Source organism: Thermobia domestica, chromosome 3 (genome assembly GCF_964235325.1).
Source record: "Thermobia domestica chromosome 3, izTheDome1.hap1.1, whole genome shotgun sequence".
NCBI classification, from domain to species: domain Eukaryota; kingdom Metazoa; phylum Arthropoda; class Insecta; order Zygentoma; family Lepismatidae; genus Thermobia; species Thermobia domestica.
In genome coordinates, this window is record NC_137456.1 from 123,195,569 (window position 1) to 123,211,936 (window position 16,368).

Below are 16,368 nucleotides of genomic sequence, written 5' to 3' on the forward strand. Positions count from 1 at the left end.
TTCATACTTATCTGTTTTGCAGTAGAGCAAGAGGTGAAAACAGAAAATGAAAACAAAAAGTCGTTGTTCTGCTACCGTTAAAATCCTCCCACTCACAAAAGTACACAGAATCATCGATAGACGGTATACTAAACAAGGATGAGTTGACCGGTACGTTGCGAATTCGTTGAAATCGGCACTTCGGCCACCGCCACACATCGGCTCGTAGAAGCACGCATAAGAACTACGTGGATTTGTGACAGACGTCCAAAAGAGATTAATTAGATTCACTATTTTAGTACATAATTTTATTGTATTGGGAATTACCTTTCTCATCCATCCCTAGAATAGGTTCCGTAGATATTTTCTTGAGGAATACGTATGTTTCTAGTCAGTGAACCCTTGATTTTTCTGAAAATAGTACAATCAGAGTTTTCTAGATCATTTATCTGATGGCGACTCAGTACTACTTTTATTAATAAATTATACCATCAAATAATTCACAAAAAGTGAAAAAGTGATTTGACTGGAACCCGGGATCTCCGGCATATCGAGCCGATGCTTTAACCGCTACGCCACCAAGTTCGTTTCCCAGAACAACCAAACACTCTCTCACTCCTGCAGCGGTTGTTTCCTCCTTTCATTAATATATGAAATCACAACCGTGAAAAGGTGTTCTCAGTATATGGACACTGGATTGTCCAAGCACAGCAGCTAGACTGTGGTACAAACCATGTTGTCTGAGTACAGAGTATCGGCTACAGGAGTGAGAGGGTGTTTGGCTGTTCTCGGAAAAAGACTAGGTGGCGTAGTATTTAACGCATCAGCATGGTATGCCGGAGATCCCGGGTTCGAGTCCTTGTCCAGTCAAATCACTTTTTCATTTTGTAAGTTATTGAATTTGCACCTACAGAGGATTGTGGTATGTAAATAATAAGTTTAAAACTATTGTTCCCTCCTTTCATTAATATATACTATCAAATGTTGCGCGAAATAAAAATAAATAAATAAAATAAAATAAAAATAAGGCACTCTTGAGACTATCGATGCAAAAGTGGGTTACGAGATATTTTGAAAACGCCAAATTTTCTGTCCCTTGTAAATTCGAACGTTGTATCATGTTCATAGTATTCGACAGTAAAATATTGTGTATGTGCCTTTTCACGTCCGTCTTTCTTGCTTTTGGATTTTGGATTTTTGTGATACTGTAGCATCATTAGTTTATACCACTGAATAATAAGTGTAACATTGTAAATATTCTTTTAGCACATAAATTTAAAACATGTAATAATCATACGAAGTGCCATTTGAAAAAATACATCGTGTTTGTGTGACAATAATGTTAATTTGACAGTATTGTAAGGTATATTTCTCTCTGTCGATATTTACATCGTACAAAATTTAATCGTTTTTAGTATATAAATATATATTTAAATGTTTCACAGGTTAAGTGGTCACCCTGTATATCAAAAAAGATAAAACATACTGGAGGGACTTAATATGGACACTGTGATTTCGAGACTGAATGACTTGTTATCGTAGTATGAAAGGAAATTGGAAGGGGAAGGGAGAGTATTCAGAATGGAAGGAAGTACGATCGTTAGTCGCTGTCGCTTAATTTGATTTTTATATATCTGCCCTGGAATTCCGTTAATATAATCGTAAATATAGTATAGAGTTTAAAGGTGTATATGTCATGGTTTCACTGTGTATACTAATGCAACCACGTTTCTATTTTCTTTTCACAGTATTTTATCATAGTGCTAGTCATATTTGTGACTCTTGTAATTGGGGGCATCTTAGGTTATGTTTTTCGCAAACAAATCCGTATAACTGCTGGTTACGCAATGCAGTCATCTATAAAGATGTACCCTACTAGTGACAGCATTAAGGGAGCATGGGATATGACACAGTCTAACGTAAGTATGACAGAGTTACATTATATACAGTATTTTGAAATCACATGTACTGTGTTCATGTGTTGTTATTTTAATGAATAAGGAATTTTAAAAAAATAAAGGAGATAGTTAGTAGTTGTAAGTTTGTTTTGAGAACAAGATGTCTCGTGAAGGGTGTAAATTACAAACGAGAGTGGTTCAGCACGATCTGCCCCTGACATAGAAGGAACTTCCGCAGGAAAACAAAACCAACGATATTTTTCCACTTAGTTCTCTAAGACATTAACATTAAGACTCTTTTCCAATGAGTTCTTCAGTTTTTCAGTCCCATCAGAAAAAAAAAAAAAAAAAAAAAATCGGTTGATCCTGTAACCCACCATTCACAGTATCCATAACCTCAAAATCACTGCGAAAATGTCTGGCACGAAGGGCCATCTTCAAGTCATGAAACAGATAGAAGTCACTAGGGGCCAAATCTAAGAAATATGAGTCATGGGGGTCAAGTTCGAACCCTGATTCATGAATTGCAACCAGCGCAACTTGGTAATTGTGGGAGGGTACATTATTGCAATGGAACGGCACCTAACAGGTCAACATTCCACGGCGTTTCTCTTTGATGCCAATACACAATTTGCCAATTAGGGTTGCAAAATAAATAGCTATGATTATCTTTTCGTACTCGAGAAAATCAATCGAAATAATTCCTTCTACATCCCCAGAAACAGATGCTTTTTACCTTTTGACAGTTGGACCTTGAATTTCTTAGGTGCTGGAAGTGGGGGTATTTTTGTTGCATGCTTTGGCGTTTACATTCAGGATTGAAGTGATGAACTCACGTTTCATTTATGGTGATAAATCTTAGGGAAAACTTTCCTTTGTCAGCCTTGATTATCCACAACAGACTCCGACTTGTCACACAACGTGTCTCGCTTACTTGACCGTCAGCACTCTTGGGGCCCACTGTGCAGAGACCTTTTTTATTAATAAATCTTCATGAATAATTGACTGCATACTGCCAGTTGGGATTCCACATGTCTCCGTTATGTGACGAACAGCTTGCCAAAATTATGTCATACTTGCTTTTTGCGCGCGCGCGCGCGCGCGTGTGTGTATGGTGACAGTTCCAGATGAGCCATCACCATGCTCATCTTCCTATTCTGTCGACTACATTTAAATTCACTACACCATTGTTTTACTAGGTTATTTGAGGGGTTAGAGTGTCTAAAAGTTCCCACGTAACGTTCGAATCATGTTTCAATCTTTTGTAGTTTGGAAGAAATAAATGTTTGAAATCTGTTCTTTCTTTTTGAATAACCCTGTACTTTATTTCGTAGATCATTTCGTTCCACTTGTTGACATTTCGCCAGCTGCACGCAGCGTTGAAAAAAAAAAAAAAAAAAAAAACTTACAGTACTGATAATGTTGCCAAGTCCCGTCATGCTTTTGTGATACGAAGGTTATTTAGAATATAACTAGCACATCAGTCACATTAAACGGTGTTTGGATAATTCTTGACAACACTTCTGCTGGTTTAATTTGAGATAAGTTTCGAATAATTTGGATTATCTTCATGCACTAAATTGTCCGAAACCTGTCCAAGTTTAATCATTTTCGTTTTCCGTAATATCTCCACCCATTTCGGCCTAATGGTGACATGCATTTCATTTTATTCATTATTATATCTTTCCCTTACAAAATGATGTTGCTATTATTTTATTATTATTATTATTTATCTCAGGGTACTTACAAATGTGGAAATCAGGGAAATTCTGTAAGAATCGGAAAATTGTACTTAAACTGGAAATAAGAGAGAATTAGGATTTTTTTTATTTGGAAACTAAGGGTAAAACAGGATCCAGTGTGCAATAACATACACACGCAGTTGTTAGCAGTTTCTTTTAGTTTTTTTTTTTTTTCAGAACCGGGGTTTCAATATATTATATCGTGAAATTAAGATGGTGACGTAGCGTATTGTTTATTAGTGATAGGGGTAATAGGTTCTTACCCCAGGTTCAGAGACTGGATAGAGGAATTGTTAAAATTAACTTTGTTTTTGCATTTTCGGGTATTAACTTATAAGAAAACTATTTTTAATCCTGGATCGTGCAAACCGGACCTAAATCTCGAGTGGGTAAAGTGGTTAGCACACTAAAAATAATCCTGATAAACTGGGAGGTTTTGTTTGTAAGAAAGAAAACAGATACATGTGCAGCACACGTTTCTAAGCTTAAGAAGTGTTTTGAGAAGTATATTCTTGTATCTAATCTTTTTATATAAAGTATTACTAAATCAAACTGTAGTGGTACTGATCAACTAGCAACGAGACACTAAATTCCAACTTAACCAACACAAATTTTATTTTTTGGTGCACCTAAAAATGTAATAAAACATCTTTCGACGCAACGAAAATATGCCATTACCCACAAAATCCATTGATTAAACTAGCTTGTAATATCGTTGATATATGCCCAACTACATTCAAAATAAACAAGATAGTTATGTAATTGTATTTTAGATCATACAGTAAATACCCATACCCAATAAATAAATAAATAAATAAATAAATTAGTAGTTAATAATAATGTTTTATGTGCCAGATTCGAATTCCTGAATTTCCATATGTATTGCACATAGGGCATTTGTTTATTTTAATTTTTAACACTCATTTTGAATAATCGATATTGCCCAACTGAATACGTCCTCTATCTACTTAACATTAAATATATGTTGTAATTTCTTTCACACAGTTCGTTTGTTGTGGAGTTCACAGTTACCAAGATTGGATGGGAAAAATTCCGAGTTCCTGCTGCAAGAAGGGACTTGATGGAAATGTAGGTATATTTTAGAGATCATTTCTACGTATGTTTATTATTGCAGTGATTGTTTTGAGGTGTATGTGTAGCATGGTTCAGACGGACTTAAATGATTGAGACATAGTGTACCATGGTTAGTTTGCAGAATTTGTTCAGACTTCCTTATCAGTTAAGAAGAAAGAAGCTTCTTTGTTACAAGAGCCAAGGCGATTAAAGACATTTTAACGATACGTGAAAATCGGAAACCGAGAACAAGAGATAGTATGTTCATTGTACTATTCCCTTTATAAACATTTTCAATTTAGAAAAGAGATAAAAGTCTGATGGAGCCAAATCCACCTGAATAAGGTGGATATTCCTGTATGTGAAACCGTAGGTCCTCCAATTTTTGCAATGTCAGACTGCCTTGTGTGAGGGTGCATTGTCCTGGAGGAAGATTACCCCCTTTTGACAGCTTTCCACGTCTCTTCTCCTTTAGTGCTGCTTTCAGTTTGTCCAGAAGAGATGTATAATAAGTTGCATTGCTGGTTTCACCCGATTTCAGATAATTCAGCAATAGAATTCCTTCACAATCCCAGAAGACCGTAGCAAGGACCTTAGCAGAGGAGCTCTGTGTCCCAGCCTTCTGCAGACGTAGAGAACCGCTGTGGCACCATTCCGCTGATTGCTGTTTCATCGTGGGATCGTAGAAATACAACCAGATTTCGTCCACTGTTACCAGCCATTGCAAAAAATTGTCCTTATCCGCTTGAAATTGGGACAGAACTGTCTTACTTGCCTTCACCCGTTCACGCTTCTGATCTGCGTTCAAAAGTTTCGGGATCCATTTTGCCGCGACCTTCTTCATACACAAGTCTTCATGAATAACTTTCAACACCCGTTCATGACTAATGCCCAATGTATTCTCTATCTGTTTGAGCGGGATTCGGCGATTGTCGAGAAGCATCCCGTGAATGGCGTCAATTGTCTCGGGAGAGGTCACTGAAATTGGTCTGCCACACTTTGAATCTTCGTTCAGACCAAACTGCCCACGTTTAAAGTTCGCTGCTCATTTCTTCACAGTGACACATTATGGTGCCTTGTCCCCCAGTGTCGTGACAAGGTCGTGGATCTCCTTCGGCGAGATTCTCTCTAGGAAGAGGTACTTGATAAATGCACAGTGTTCAAATTTACTAATTTCTGGGACGTGGGCTGACATCCTTACTTTGTAGCTGAAAAAAAAAATTAAAATTGTTTAGTCAAACCAAATTTTGCACAATAGCTTCGCAAATTATAAGCCTCATAATCGTATATAACTTTTATATCTAGCTTTGTTTGAACCTGGGTAGGCTGAGAACTTATCAACTTACCCTCGTATGCATAATCAAAATCCATACACATCTCGTAAGTCAGTTTTCAGAATCTCTTTAATATACCTGAATTCGTGCCTTCTGTGAGTGTAGTTCTTGGTTCAATCCTTATTAAAAGCACTACACAGCGGATAAAAACTCGAGTAATGATTCGCTGCCATTTCAACCAATAGGTCTCATCTCAACCTCGGTGCTGAGAATGGACGATAATCCAATGTTAGTTTTTATATCTACCGGGTGATTCAGTAAGAACGAACCAGGCCTATATCGCAGCTAATACTGCATGTAGAGCCTTCAAACAAAAAATTGCATTACCAAATCGTATGTGTAGAATGCAACAAAAATAGTAGCGAGACCAGTGGCGTCTCGTGAATACCTCCAACGGGGGGTAACCTCAAAATTTCCAGTGGAAAGTGGTATAACTGTTGGAATCGTTCGAAAAGACATTAAATGTCATGCAGCTTTTAGAGGACAGACTTTGTCATATCCTTTCCCATTTAGCCGCTAGAGTCGTTGTTGCAGACTTGTATCTGACTACCCGTAGCAGGCCTTTATCTCAGCTAATAATGCACATAGAGCCGCCAAACAAACAATTGAACTACTAAATCGTATGTCTAGAATGCAATAAAAATAGTAGCGACACCAGTGGCGTATCGTGAATATCTCCAACGGGGGTCTTCTGAAAAATTTGACATGGAAACAGGGGTTGGTTGTGCCTTCATTGAAACAAGCGCATAATGGGAGAAACGTCGAGAGGAAACACCCTCGCACCATTTGACTTTCACCTAGTAATGCTGCCAACGAGGAAGAAATATGCCAAGGTGTTTCCTCTCGACGTTTCTCCGGACCATTCCGCTTCAGTAAATGTTCGAAAATTTAGTTCATGCTTTACGTAATTTAAGTTCGTCAACTTCTCATTTTACTTATTTAAGCCAAAAAAAAAAAAACTGTTTTTCTCTAAATTTTCTAAATGTTATTTTTATTTAGATGCACTCAATTTCTGTTGAATGATACGAAATATGTAATACATTGAAATAGTTTGGGCATGCATTCAAGCTTAATATATTGTAAATATTGTTGCTGTTTGCATGTTATACAGAACAATCAAAGTGTCTTAAGTCATGTATAACCAGTGTCTTAAGAATTCAAATTGTTAAACTAATGTTTGCAACGATGGGGCGTTTTAGCGATGGGGAAGAAGACGACATTATATTTATATATGACAGATACACAACTACCAGAGCTATATACAGGATCTAGTTTTATTTTTAGTTCGAATAAATTTTGTGTGGCTATTCCCTCTCACCTCTTGTAGCCAATATTATAATCAGTCATCACGAAAGTAAAATTCTACAGCAAGAAAAAATCAGGTTTGTAATATATTATAGGTACACAAGTGATTCTCTTGTGGTCTCCAAAGAAGATGAAGATGTACAAAATCTACTTACAAAGTTACACAATCATCGTAAAACCAGTTTCACTATGAAACTTAAAAATAAAGATAAAATTCATCCTCAAAGGCACTCAAAAGCAGAAAGCACAACTGCACTCACTTCTCTCTGGTACAGATTAAGATGAACTCCATCAACAATGGTCATGGATGCTACCATAACTTAATCCCATTCCAACCATAAATTCAAGCGAGAACTTTCCCGGTAGTGGTGAATAATTTTACAGGGCCCCTTGGCATTATTGTTATGGTATGTTAGCGCCCGAATTTGGCTATTAGCAGTAAAATGTATATGTGTATTATGCATTGGGACGACTGTCTGCCATTTGGACCACACGTTCTTTTCATAGTTTCCTGTAGTTCATTTTTGTTCTGCAGTGTGGCGCGGAACCAGGTGGTGTACACGGATCTTATGGACGTCCCTCAGCTTGAGACGCTTACTAATGGTTAAACGTGCCAAATTGCATGACTTTCCTGGCACGCCAATTGACGGATCCCCTACAACACTGCAGATGTCATATCCCTTTAGCACTCTTCCTGGTACTTTTCGTGGCCGACTGTTGAGCCATGGACTTCTGGTTTGTGTAACAGACAACCATAGCTTTTGTAAGAGTTGCCCCAAGTATGAACATTCTGCAATACTGTTTCCTATGCGCAAGTAGAAGAAACGAGCTTTGAAAATTTTATTTATTTATACATATTTCTGGGCATGACAAGCACCAATGACATTAAGCTTGTCACGTGTAAGAGTTGACGTTCCTCGGCGAGCACACTGTCCGGAGAAGGAGCATAGAAGAAAGGAAGCAGCCTAGAACCTGTATGTTAGATACCATTCCCGCATTTGTCTGATGTAAATGAGGACCCCCTTCCCAATAAAGAAGCCTTGCTAAGGATGGCTGACCTGGAAAGCTCTGTCACCTTTCCGATCGAGTGTCCCCACCGGGAATCGAACCCGGGACCGCTCGTACCAAATGCGAGAGTGTTAGCGACGAGCATTGAAAAGGGTCATATCATAACCTTACCAGTAACAGTTTCTTGTAAGCACTATTTAATGACACTCGCCTACGTGTAACTTCAGATACACTACTGCTCAGGAAACTTCAGACACATTTCTGCTTATGATAGCTGTCTCGTCTTTCTAGTCTCGTTCCCCATATGACAGTCCGATATAAACCGAAAAATCTTCTGCGTATATTGATATGTTTATCTACATATATTTAAAACAAATTTGAATTTCTGACTAATTCGGTTTTTGTCTTCCACAGCGGTTACCTTGTAATTTGGCTGAAGTAAATAGTACCAATACATTCTCTGATGGTTGTTTAGAGAAACTAATATTATACGTGAATAATCACGCTGCTTTCATTGGGGGAGGAGCGCTCGGAGTTGCTGCAATTATGGTAAGTTTTCGACAAGAATAGTTGCAAATATCCCTCTGGTCTGTTAAGATCTTATAAATAAAAAGTATCCACCTGATAACGCCTTCGTGTTTCATAATATGTGTCAAACACTATTTGTAATAATTTCACATTTACAGTTGATTGAAACTGAATTGGAATGGAATATCACTGACTGTTTACAGCTAATTAAGGTGACAGTTGTTCTAATTAATTCTAAGTAAATAAATTAACCACCTGTTTCATCAAAGTGTCAGGTGTGCCTAAGAATCAACGGACTAACTATAATATTAGAGATAATAAATTAACTACTTAACTTGCGCGTTTTTACTTGTAGCAGTATGGCCTGGGCAATTATGTGTATGTCACTTCTACCCTTTTATGATAGTAAGATTATTATCTATCTAACGTTGACCTTATACTTTGTAAAAGGAATCTATTCATCCATATTTCATATTCTGTACTAGGTAGAAGTACACAGGAATAAAAATGTCTGATATCCATACTTCTGTGAAATATTGACATGAATGTACGGGAAATAGCACGGTACCTCATATTTTGTACGAAATCCCAGGACATGAGAGTTTGTAGTGGATATCATCCTGTTTATGGATGTTTATGTGACTTTTCCGTTTCCTCACATTTTTTTCCCCCTCTATTATGCATTTATTACCCGTCTCTAATCTACAGGGCATAGCGACGGGACCGTCAAGTTTAGATTTCATGTTATTTCATGATTATTGAGATTCCAAGTAGAACATGTACTTTTAAACTGAAAAGGGTTATCTTTTCGATGGAAGAATAGACATTTTTGGGTTTTAAAACGTGATCCAGGTTTAAATTTTTAGAATTAACTACTATATAGATGTAGAAAGTATATGTATTTATCGAGTGACTCACTTAATCAATTGTTCTCTGAAAATTAAAATGCGTTAAGGCAGGACTTTTTAGTGATTTGACAGAAAAACTGACACACTAAACGTTATAGTTAAAATCACTTAAGAGGAAAATCTTGCATAAACATGCCGTCCATTAATGAACGATCGAAGTACATAGTGATAAATCTTGGAATACACGTACTAATATTTGAGTTAGTAGAAAGAAACGGGACAGATGGATGTGAAACGGAAAATTTCCGGAAGTCTACCTTTTGCCCTTCTACAAGCACGTGTAATTTTTCCGTCAGTTTGCACCAGTAGGTTAAAATTACCACATTAGTTATTTTAAACTAAATTAATACTTATATGAAAATAATCAGTTTTTTATATCAGTGATTACATACTAATACGAATATTCCATTTTTACGACACTTGACTGAAAAATTTTAAATAACAATGTAAGTCGTAAGATCTGTTATTTTCGAAGGATCTTCTGATGCGCTTTCCAAAAATATTCATATCTTTTGAGTTGATTACACTACTTAAGGATTAAGGATTTGAATTTATTTTCTTTGAGCTTCATCATTCATTTTATACAGTTCCTAAGATTTTACTCGATTTTTCAAGCTATGTGGAATTAAAAATAATTAAAAATGGAAACCGATTTTTTTTTTAATTTTTATTTTATTTTATTTTATTTTTTTTAAGAAAAGGATCAACAGGATTTCAAGTTTTATATGTATATTTTGTTAAAAGAAATAAGTTGGAGGAGTTTTGTCCTTGGTGTAGAGTAGGAGATTGAAATTTAATTAGTTTTAGATCCTGTTTAGATAGCAAAATTGATAGTAACTAGCAATTTTCACAAAATGTTAATGGTTTTGAAATAAATGAGAGAGAAATTAGTAGTAATATGAAGAAATGAATTGCAGTTTTTACTCGATACATATTGCATCAAAATCGCACCATGTGTTTTGTTAGGTGCGGATAACAAATAAATCCCGTCTTATGAGAAGTACAAGATGAGTGAAGGAAAAACAACTCAGAACTTCTGAAGAAATTAGTAAAGGTATGCTCCACATATGCATAAGCAATAATCGTGGCTCGGAGAGGATATTTTGATGGTCAGAAATATAACTTGTTCTACATTTGATGTTTAGTTGCACATATTTACTAATCACGCCCTCGTTTGACATTATCAGCACCGTGGGCAGACTTATAAGTAACCGGCATTCTCCATCAGGACTCTTCTGTCCTTACAGTAACAATAGCAAATAACAATAATCTCATGCTATTTTTGTTTCATAAGGGATTTCTCCTTAACTCTCCTTGGGAAGACCTTCCTATTAGCCACCATTATGGATCCACTGTGTTCCTGACTGGAATCTACAATCCTAGGAAATAAAATAAACGTTATTGCTTTGTAATAATGATATAATGTTTACAGCATCACAGATCTTCCTTTCATCAAAGCAGCAGGTATTGAGTGGAAGGTTGTCGGAAGAGGAGGGCCGATCCGCTCGTGTATCTTATTATCTTAACTATATCCACTACCATTGCAAGGTCAAGCTGCGTGTACTTTGGTTATCTACAGGGCAAGACCAAGTACCCTTCGTTCTTGATGCTGTTAAGAGTACATTGTAATGAAAGAGACATTACAATCCACAATAAGGGATCCGTCTCTTTAATAGTTGTGATTTAGGTTGAAGCCTTTTTAAATATCATTAGTTTTCGTATTTTTTTCCTTTTGCAGACGTTGCGCCCCTGGACACGTGTTTAGTGCTCGTTTATAAAAGCAGGACTGTTACTGATGTACGCGGGTAAATCATACCAATAATTTTGTCACATCCCCGTAATTCCGGTTAACAGCGTTTATTGAAACTTGTGAACGGTAGTGTGTATATACATATATTGTACAGGGTTCCCACTTAGCCTGGAAATCCTGGAAAACCTGGAAATGCCCTTAAATTGATTTTGTCCTGGAAACATCCTGGAAATGTCCTTGAAAATGCATTTCTGTCCTTGAAATTTACTAAAAGTCAATGTCAGATTTTTCATAATTATAATGAAGATTTTAATTGATTGCTATTTTTGTTTGCTATTCCTGTTTTTGTGCTGAATAATAATTTGTCATAGTCCTGCATGTGTGAGTGGTTGGTGAGCTTTCTTTCTCCCAGTGGTTGGCTGGGAAAACTTCTCTCTTCTTCTTTCATCCACTAGTCAGTCAACTCATTCTTGAATACTGTCTTCACTAGCACTATCCTCTAGAAACTGCTTTGTACCAGTATCAATCCTCCATAATCAGTCTCTTTTCGCAACAGTACTTACTCTTTAGTAAAATTTCATATGAATGCTAATTCTGACAACGTCATATCTAGGTAAAACTCAATTCCATGCTGTACCAAAGAAACTTTAAGTTTTCCTGAGTTGTTTCAGTTGTTTAAATTAGGATGCAGGGCAACGCCATGTGACAGAGCTGGAGAAAATAAGAACTGTTGTAAGAGAAAGTCAAGTGCAGAGCAAGAGGAAAGAGATAACTGAAAATGTACAGCAGCTGCTGAGAAAGAAAAGGAAATTGATGGAAACAAGTGAAGCTTTGGAGACTGAAGCAAACCAGTTTGCACATGAAGCGGAGCAGAAGTCTTTCTTTACTTTATTAACGAAGTCAAATGCTATCTGTAGAGCAGCTTCGCTGAAGAAAGAGATTGTCTATAGATGAGGAAATCACACAACTACAGACTCAGTTGAAAAACTTGTAATACAGTATAATTCCTTTTTTTACCCCTAATTATATCTGTCACGCTGTCACGCAATGAAGATGCCATGTACGAAAAATTGATTTTTGTTTGTAAATTTGTTCGGTGCATAATTAAAATGTCATGTAGAAAGAGTGAAAATACATGTGCTGGATGTGGGGAATCGGGTGGATATAAGGGGACTTGGGAGGCCACCAAAAAGAAGCAGCACATTACTCTTCGCTTTGTGTATTTAATTATTATGTATTAATACTGTACTTGAATTAATATTCACTGCATAAGCTACTGTATTTTTCATTTCACTGTTGTGAGTTTTGAACCCACAGTTGCAATCCTGTTGTCGAAGTCCTGGAAAATTGGTGATTTGTCCTGGAAACGTCCTGGAAATTTTTTTTGGGAAAGAGAGTGGAAACCCTTATTGTAGTATTACAGGCTCAAGTTAGGGGGCCTTGCTGCCAAACTTCGTTGAATCCATTTGGTGTCTCCTTGAGAGAGAAAAAGAAATAATGAGCTTGACTCTCTAAAAACATCAAGGACAAAGATGGCAAGGGCAAGAGAAACACACACAAATCATTATAGCTGGAAAAGATTTAATAAGGATAAATGTCCTCGGCATAATAACTGTAAACGAAAGGTTGTGTTAAGAGTAAAATATGAAAATTAGTGTTCTGCTTGAACACGAAAAGACAAGGTGTAAAATGCCATCAGAATAGAAATACCCAAAGGCAGCACAGAACTGAGACCTGCGACACCCATAACGAACATAGAGACTGTAGCTGAAACTGTCGTTGTGTGCAGGGTTGCCATATTTCAAAAATGAAAACCCGGGACGCTACTAAATTACAAGAATCTTTGAAATGCTTAAAATGAAAAGTGTGATATACTAATTTACTTTCTTTCATTAGAGAGTTGTTCAAGTATTACGTAAGCAGATGATTTACCCCCTCCCTCTTGGTAAGCAAAAACTTTTTTTTTTTTTTTTTTAATTTTTCAGGATATGTTTCATGACTTTCAGAGTCTGTTTTTAGCTCATTCAAGGTATAATGTTTCCTGTCACACGTTTTGTCTGTATTGTATCTTTTTTTTTTTTTTTTTTTTTTTTTTTTTTTTTTGAATGCTTAATTCAGTGGAAATATGCGTTTGATATCAAAGAATTTCTTATAACGATATTGTGTATTTTTAACATCTTTAGTTGTATTTACGGACAATATGTGTTGGTAAAGTATGTACAAGCTAGCTAAAAGAAGAAGAAAATATAAAAAGAACTAGAATTAATTTTCTTTCGGATATGATTGATGTTCTGTAAACATCTGACGATATCTGTTATTGGTTGTCATAGCAACGAGAGATGTAAGATATAACAAACGATCCATCTTGTATAATTTACATGTATGTTATTTAAAGGGTGTAAATGTTTCTTTCATTACGTATTATAATAAAAGGTAATATCAAGATGGAGGTTTACGTGGATTTTGGTAAGATAGTAGACTAGATGTTAGACATATCCGAACTGTGGACTATAGTGTAACGTTATATAAAAAACAGACAAAAATTGAGTTACATATATTTTGGTGTTTCCGCCCGGGATTTTTGGAGATTTGTTAGAAGATAAGTAAACAATCTTCTAAATAACTAACTTTAGATTGATTTTAAGATTACGTAGCAGTTTTATCAAATCCATCAACACGGAATATACCTTGTTAAGAAGTGGAAGAAAAATTTACAGAAATATTAAAATGAGTGTTACTGGGAGTGAAAATACACATGAAGCAAGTGGTAATATAGAAATGAATACATTCTCAGACCTAGCTGACTTCATCAAACAACAGATTGAGCAAATGGATATTAAATGGGATACCTGGATTGAGCAGACAAATCAGCAGTTAATACAACGGATTGAACAAACAAATCAACAGTTAACACAACAGGTGAAGCAATTGACACAACAGTTAATTTCGAAATTTGAATATAGGGATCGTAAAATAGATCAGATTTTACATAGGTTACACGAGATTCCAAATTCTACAGAAGTTACGGAAACTATAGTTACTGAGCATAATAACCAAAGTAAAGAGTTACAGGAAGATTTGTCCGTTACCGAAGAAATTTCATCACAAGTTAGCATGAATGCATTAAGAAAACCTGAACCTTTCACAGAAGCTACAGTTAATGTACATACAGAACAGAGTGTAATGGATCAAAACAATGAGAGTGCGGAGAACGATGGTTGTTCCCAAGACAATCAGCACGATTCCGGAATTAGTCTCAATTTTCCATCCAGTGACAGTTCTCAGACAAACAGTGACTCACATGATAGTTCACAGACAAACAGTGACTTACAGTGCTTTGATTCTGTTCCGGTTTTGCAAATCCTTGAAGCAAATGGAAGCAAAGAACTTACTTCTGATAATATTGCAAGGCTAACCATGGGAAGCAGCGATAATGAACATGATCGCAAACGGAGAGAGAAGTTCCGAGGAAAGAGAACAAGGTACATAAATGGAAATCAAAACGATCGGCGAAGAGAAGAATGAATTGACAGAAAGGGAAAGAAGTCAGATAAAAACTATTCCCCTGACGACGATGAGGTTATTTCTAAGAAGCAGGACAGAGACACATCAGATGACCAGAGGAAGACTTCATGGAACAGAAACCGTGGTAGGACAAATTACCGTGAATATTATGGAAAAAATAAGTACAGCCCTGTTAGAAGACACGACATTTCGTCACCAGTCAAACGAATGAGAACAGAACCAAATTTTACCGGTAAGGTAACCAAACCAAATCCTAGTAGCAACAGTAATAGTAAACGTGTAACCGAACCTAATCTTAGAAGTAACAGTAATAGTGATCGTATTATACTTAAGAAGCATGCAATCACTAGATCTAATTTCCTTCGAATTGGATTTCGTAGAAATTTCATAGATGGCAAAAATTCTCAAAATAAGAAACAAAAAACTGTAGAAGTAAATAACGCGCAAGACTGTATTCCGGTTTATGACTGTCAATGCAACTTAAACGAATTCGTTGGTTATATAACTTAACCTAATGTAGTGGCGTCCGAAAGAATATATTCAATTGATTCTTATTTCATTTCACTGTAAATACCGTTATGATTTTGTTTATTTGTACTTCATTTGAATTATATATATATATATATATATATATATATATATATATAATATTGTTAGGGTCGTCAAGTCTAGGAGGCTTAGGTGGGCAGGTCATGTAGCTAGAATGGAAGAAAGTAGAAACGCTTTCAAAGTCTTGACTGGTAGACCCATAGGAAAACGACCATTAGGAAGACCTAGGCGCAGATGGGAGGATAATATTAAGATGGATCTCGCAGAGATAGGAATAGAAAGTAGAAACTGGATCCAATTAGCTAAGGATAGAAGTCAGTGGAGAGCTTTTGTGAACGCGGCACTGAACCTCCGGGTTCCATAGGCCATAGAGTTAGTTAGTTTTATATATATATAAAATAATGATAATTCATTTCAGAAATGTGTGAACGAAATTACAAATCGAATAAATGTCATTGATAAGAATTTCCTAATATACTTGTATAACAAAAGATTTAGAATATGAATAATGCTTATCAAAGTTGCGATAACTATGCTAATTCTTAATATGGTAAAGGGGCCGCGGTGGCTCAGTGGTAGAGCGTTCACCTCTGGCGCTTGGGATCTTTGGTTCAAACCCTGCTCCCGCCAAGTAAACTTTGTGGCGGACAAACACCGTGTGCGTGGGTTTTCTCGGGGTTCTTCCGTTTTCTCCCAATTTCTTCATTCCACCATTTCATTCATCCCTCATCATTACCGTCTCCTTTAGCCTAACCGGCATAACCGTGG

At 36.3% G+C, this 16,368-nt stretch overlaps 1 protein-coding gene across 3 annotated transcripts in view; it reads left to right on the forward strand.

Moving 5' to 3' along the window:
• The window catches only part of LOC145680694 (uncharacterized), a 357,368-nt gene that overhangs the window by 264,619 nt on the left and 76,381 nt on the right, over positions 1-16,368 (forward strand). For all 3 annotated transcript variants that reach the window (XM_081751598.1, XM_081751599.1, XM_081751600.1), the window contains exons 6-8: positions 1,728-1,898; positions 4,625-4,708; positions 8,755-8,889. In XM_081751598.1, coding sequence (XP_081607724.1) covers positions 1,728-1,898; positions 4,625-4,708; positions 8,755-8,889 — 390 coding nt within the window. The remainder of the gene's footprint in view (positions 1-1,727; positions 1,899-4,624; positions 4,709-8,754; positions 8,890-16,368) is intronic.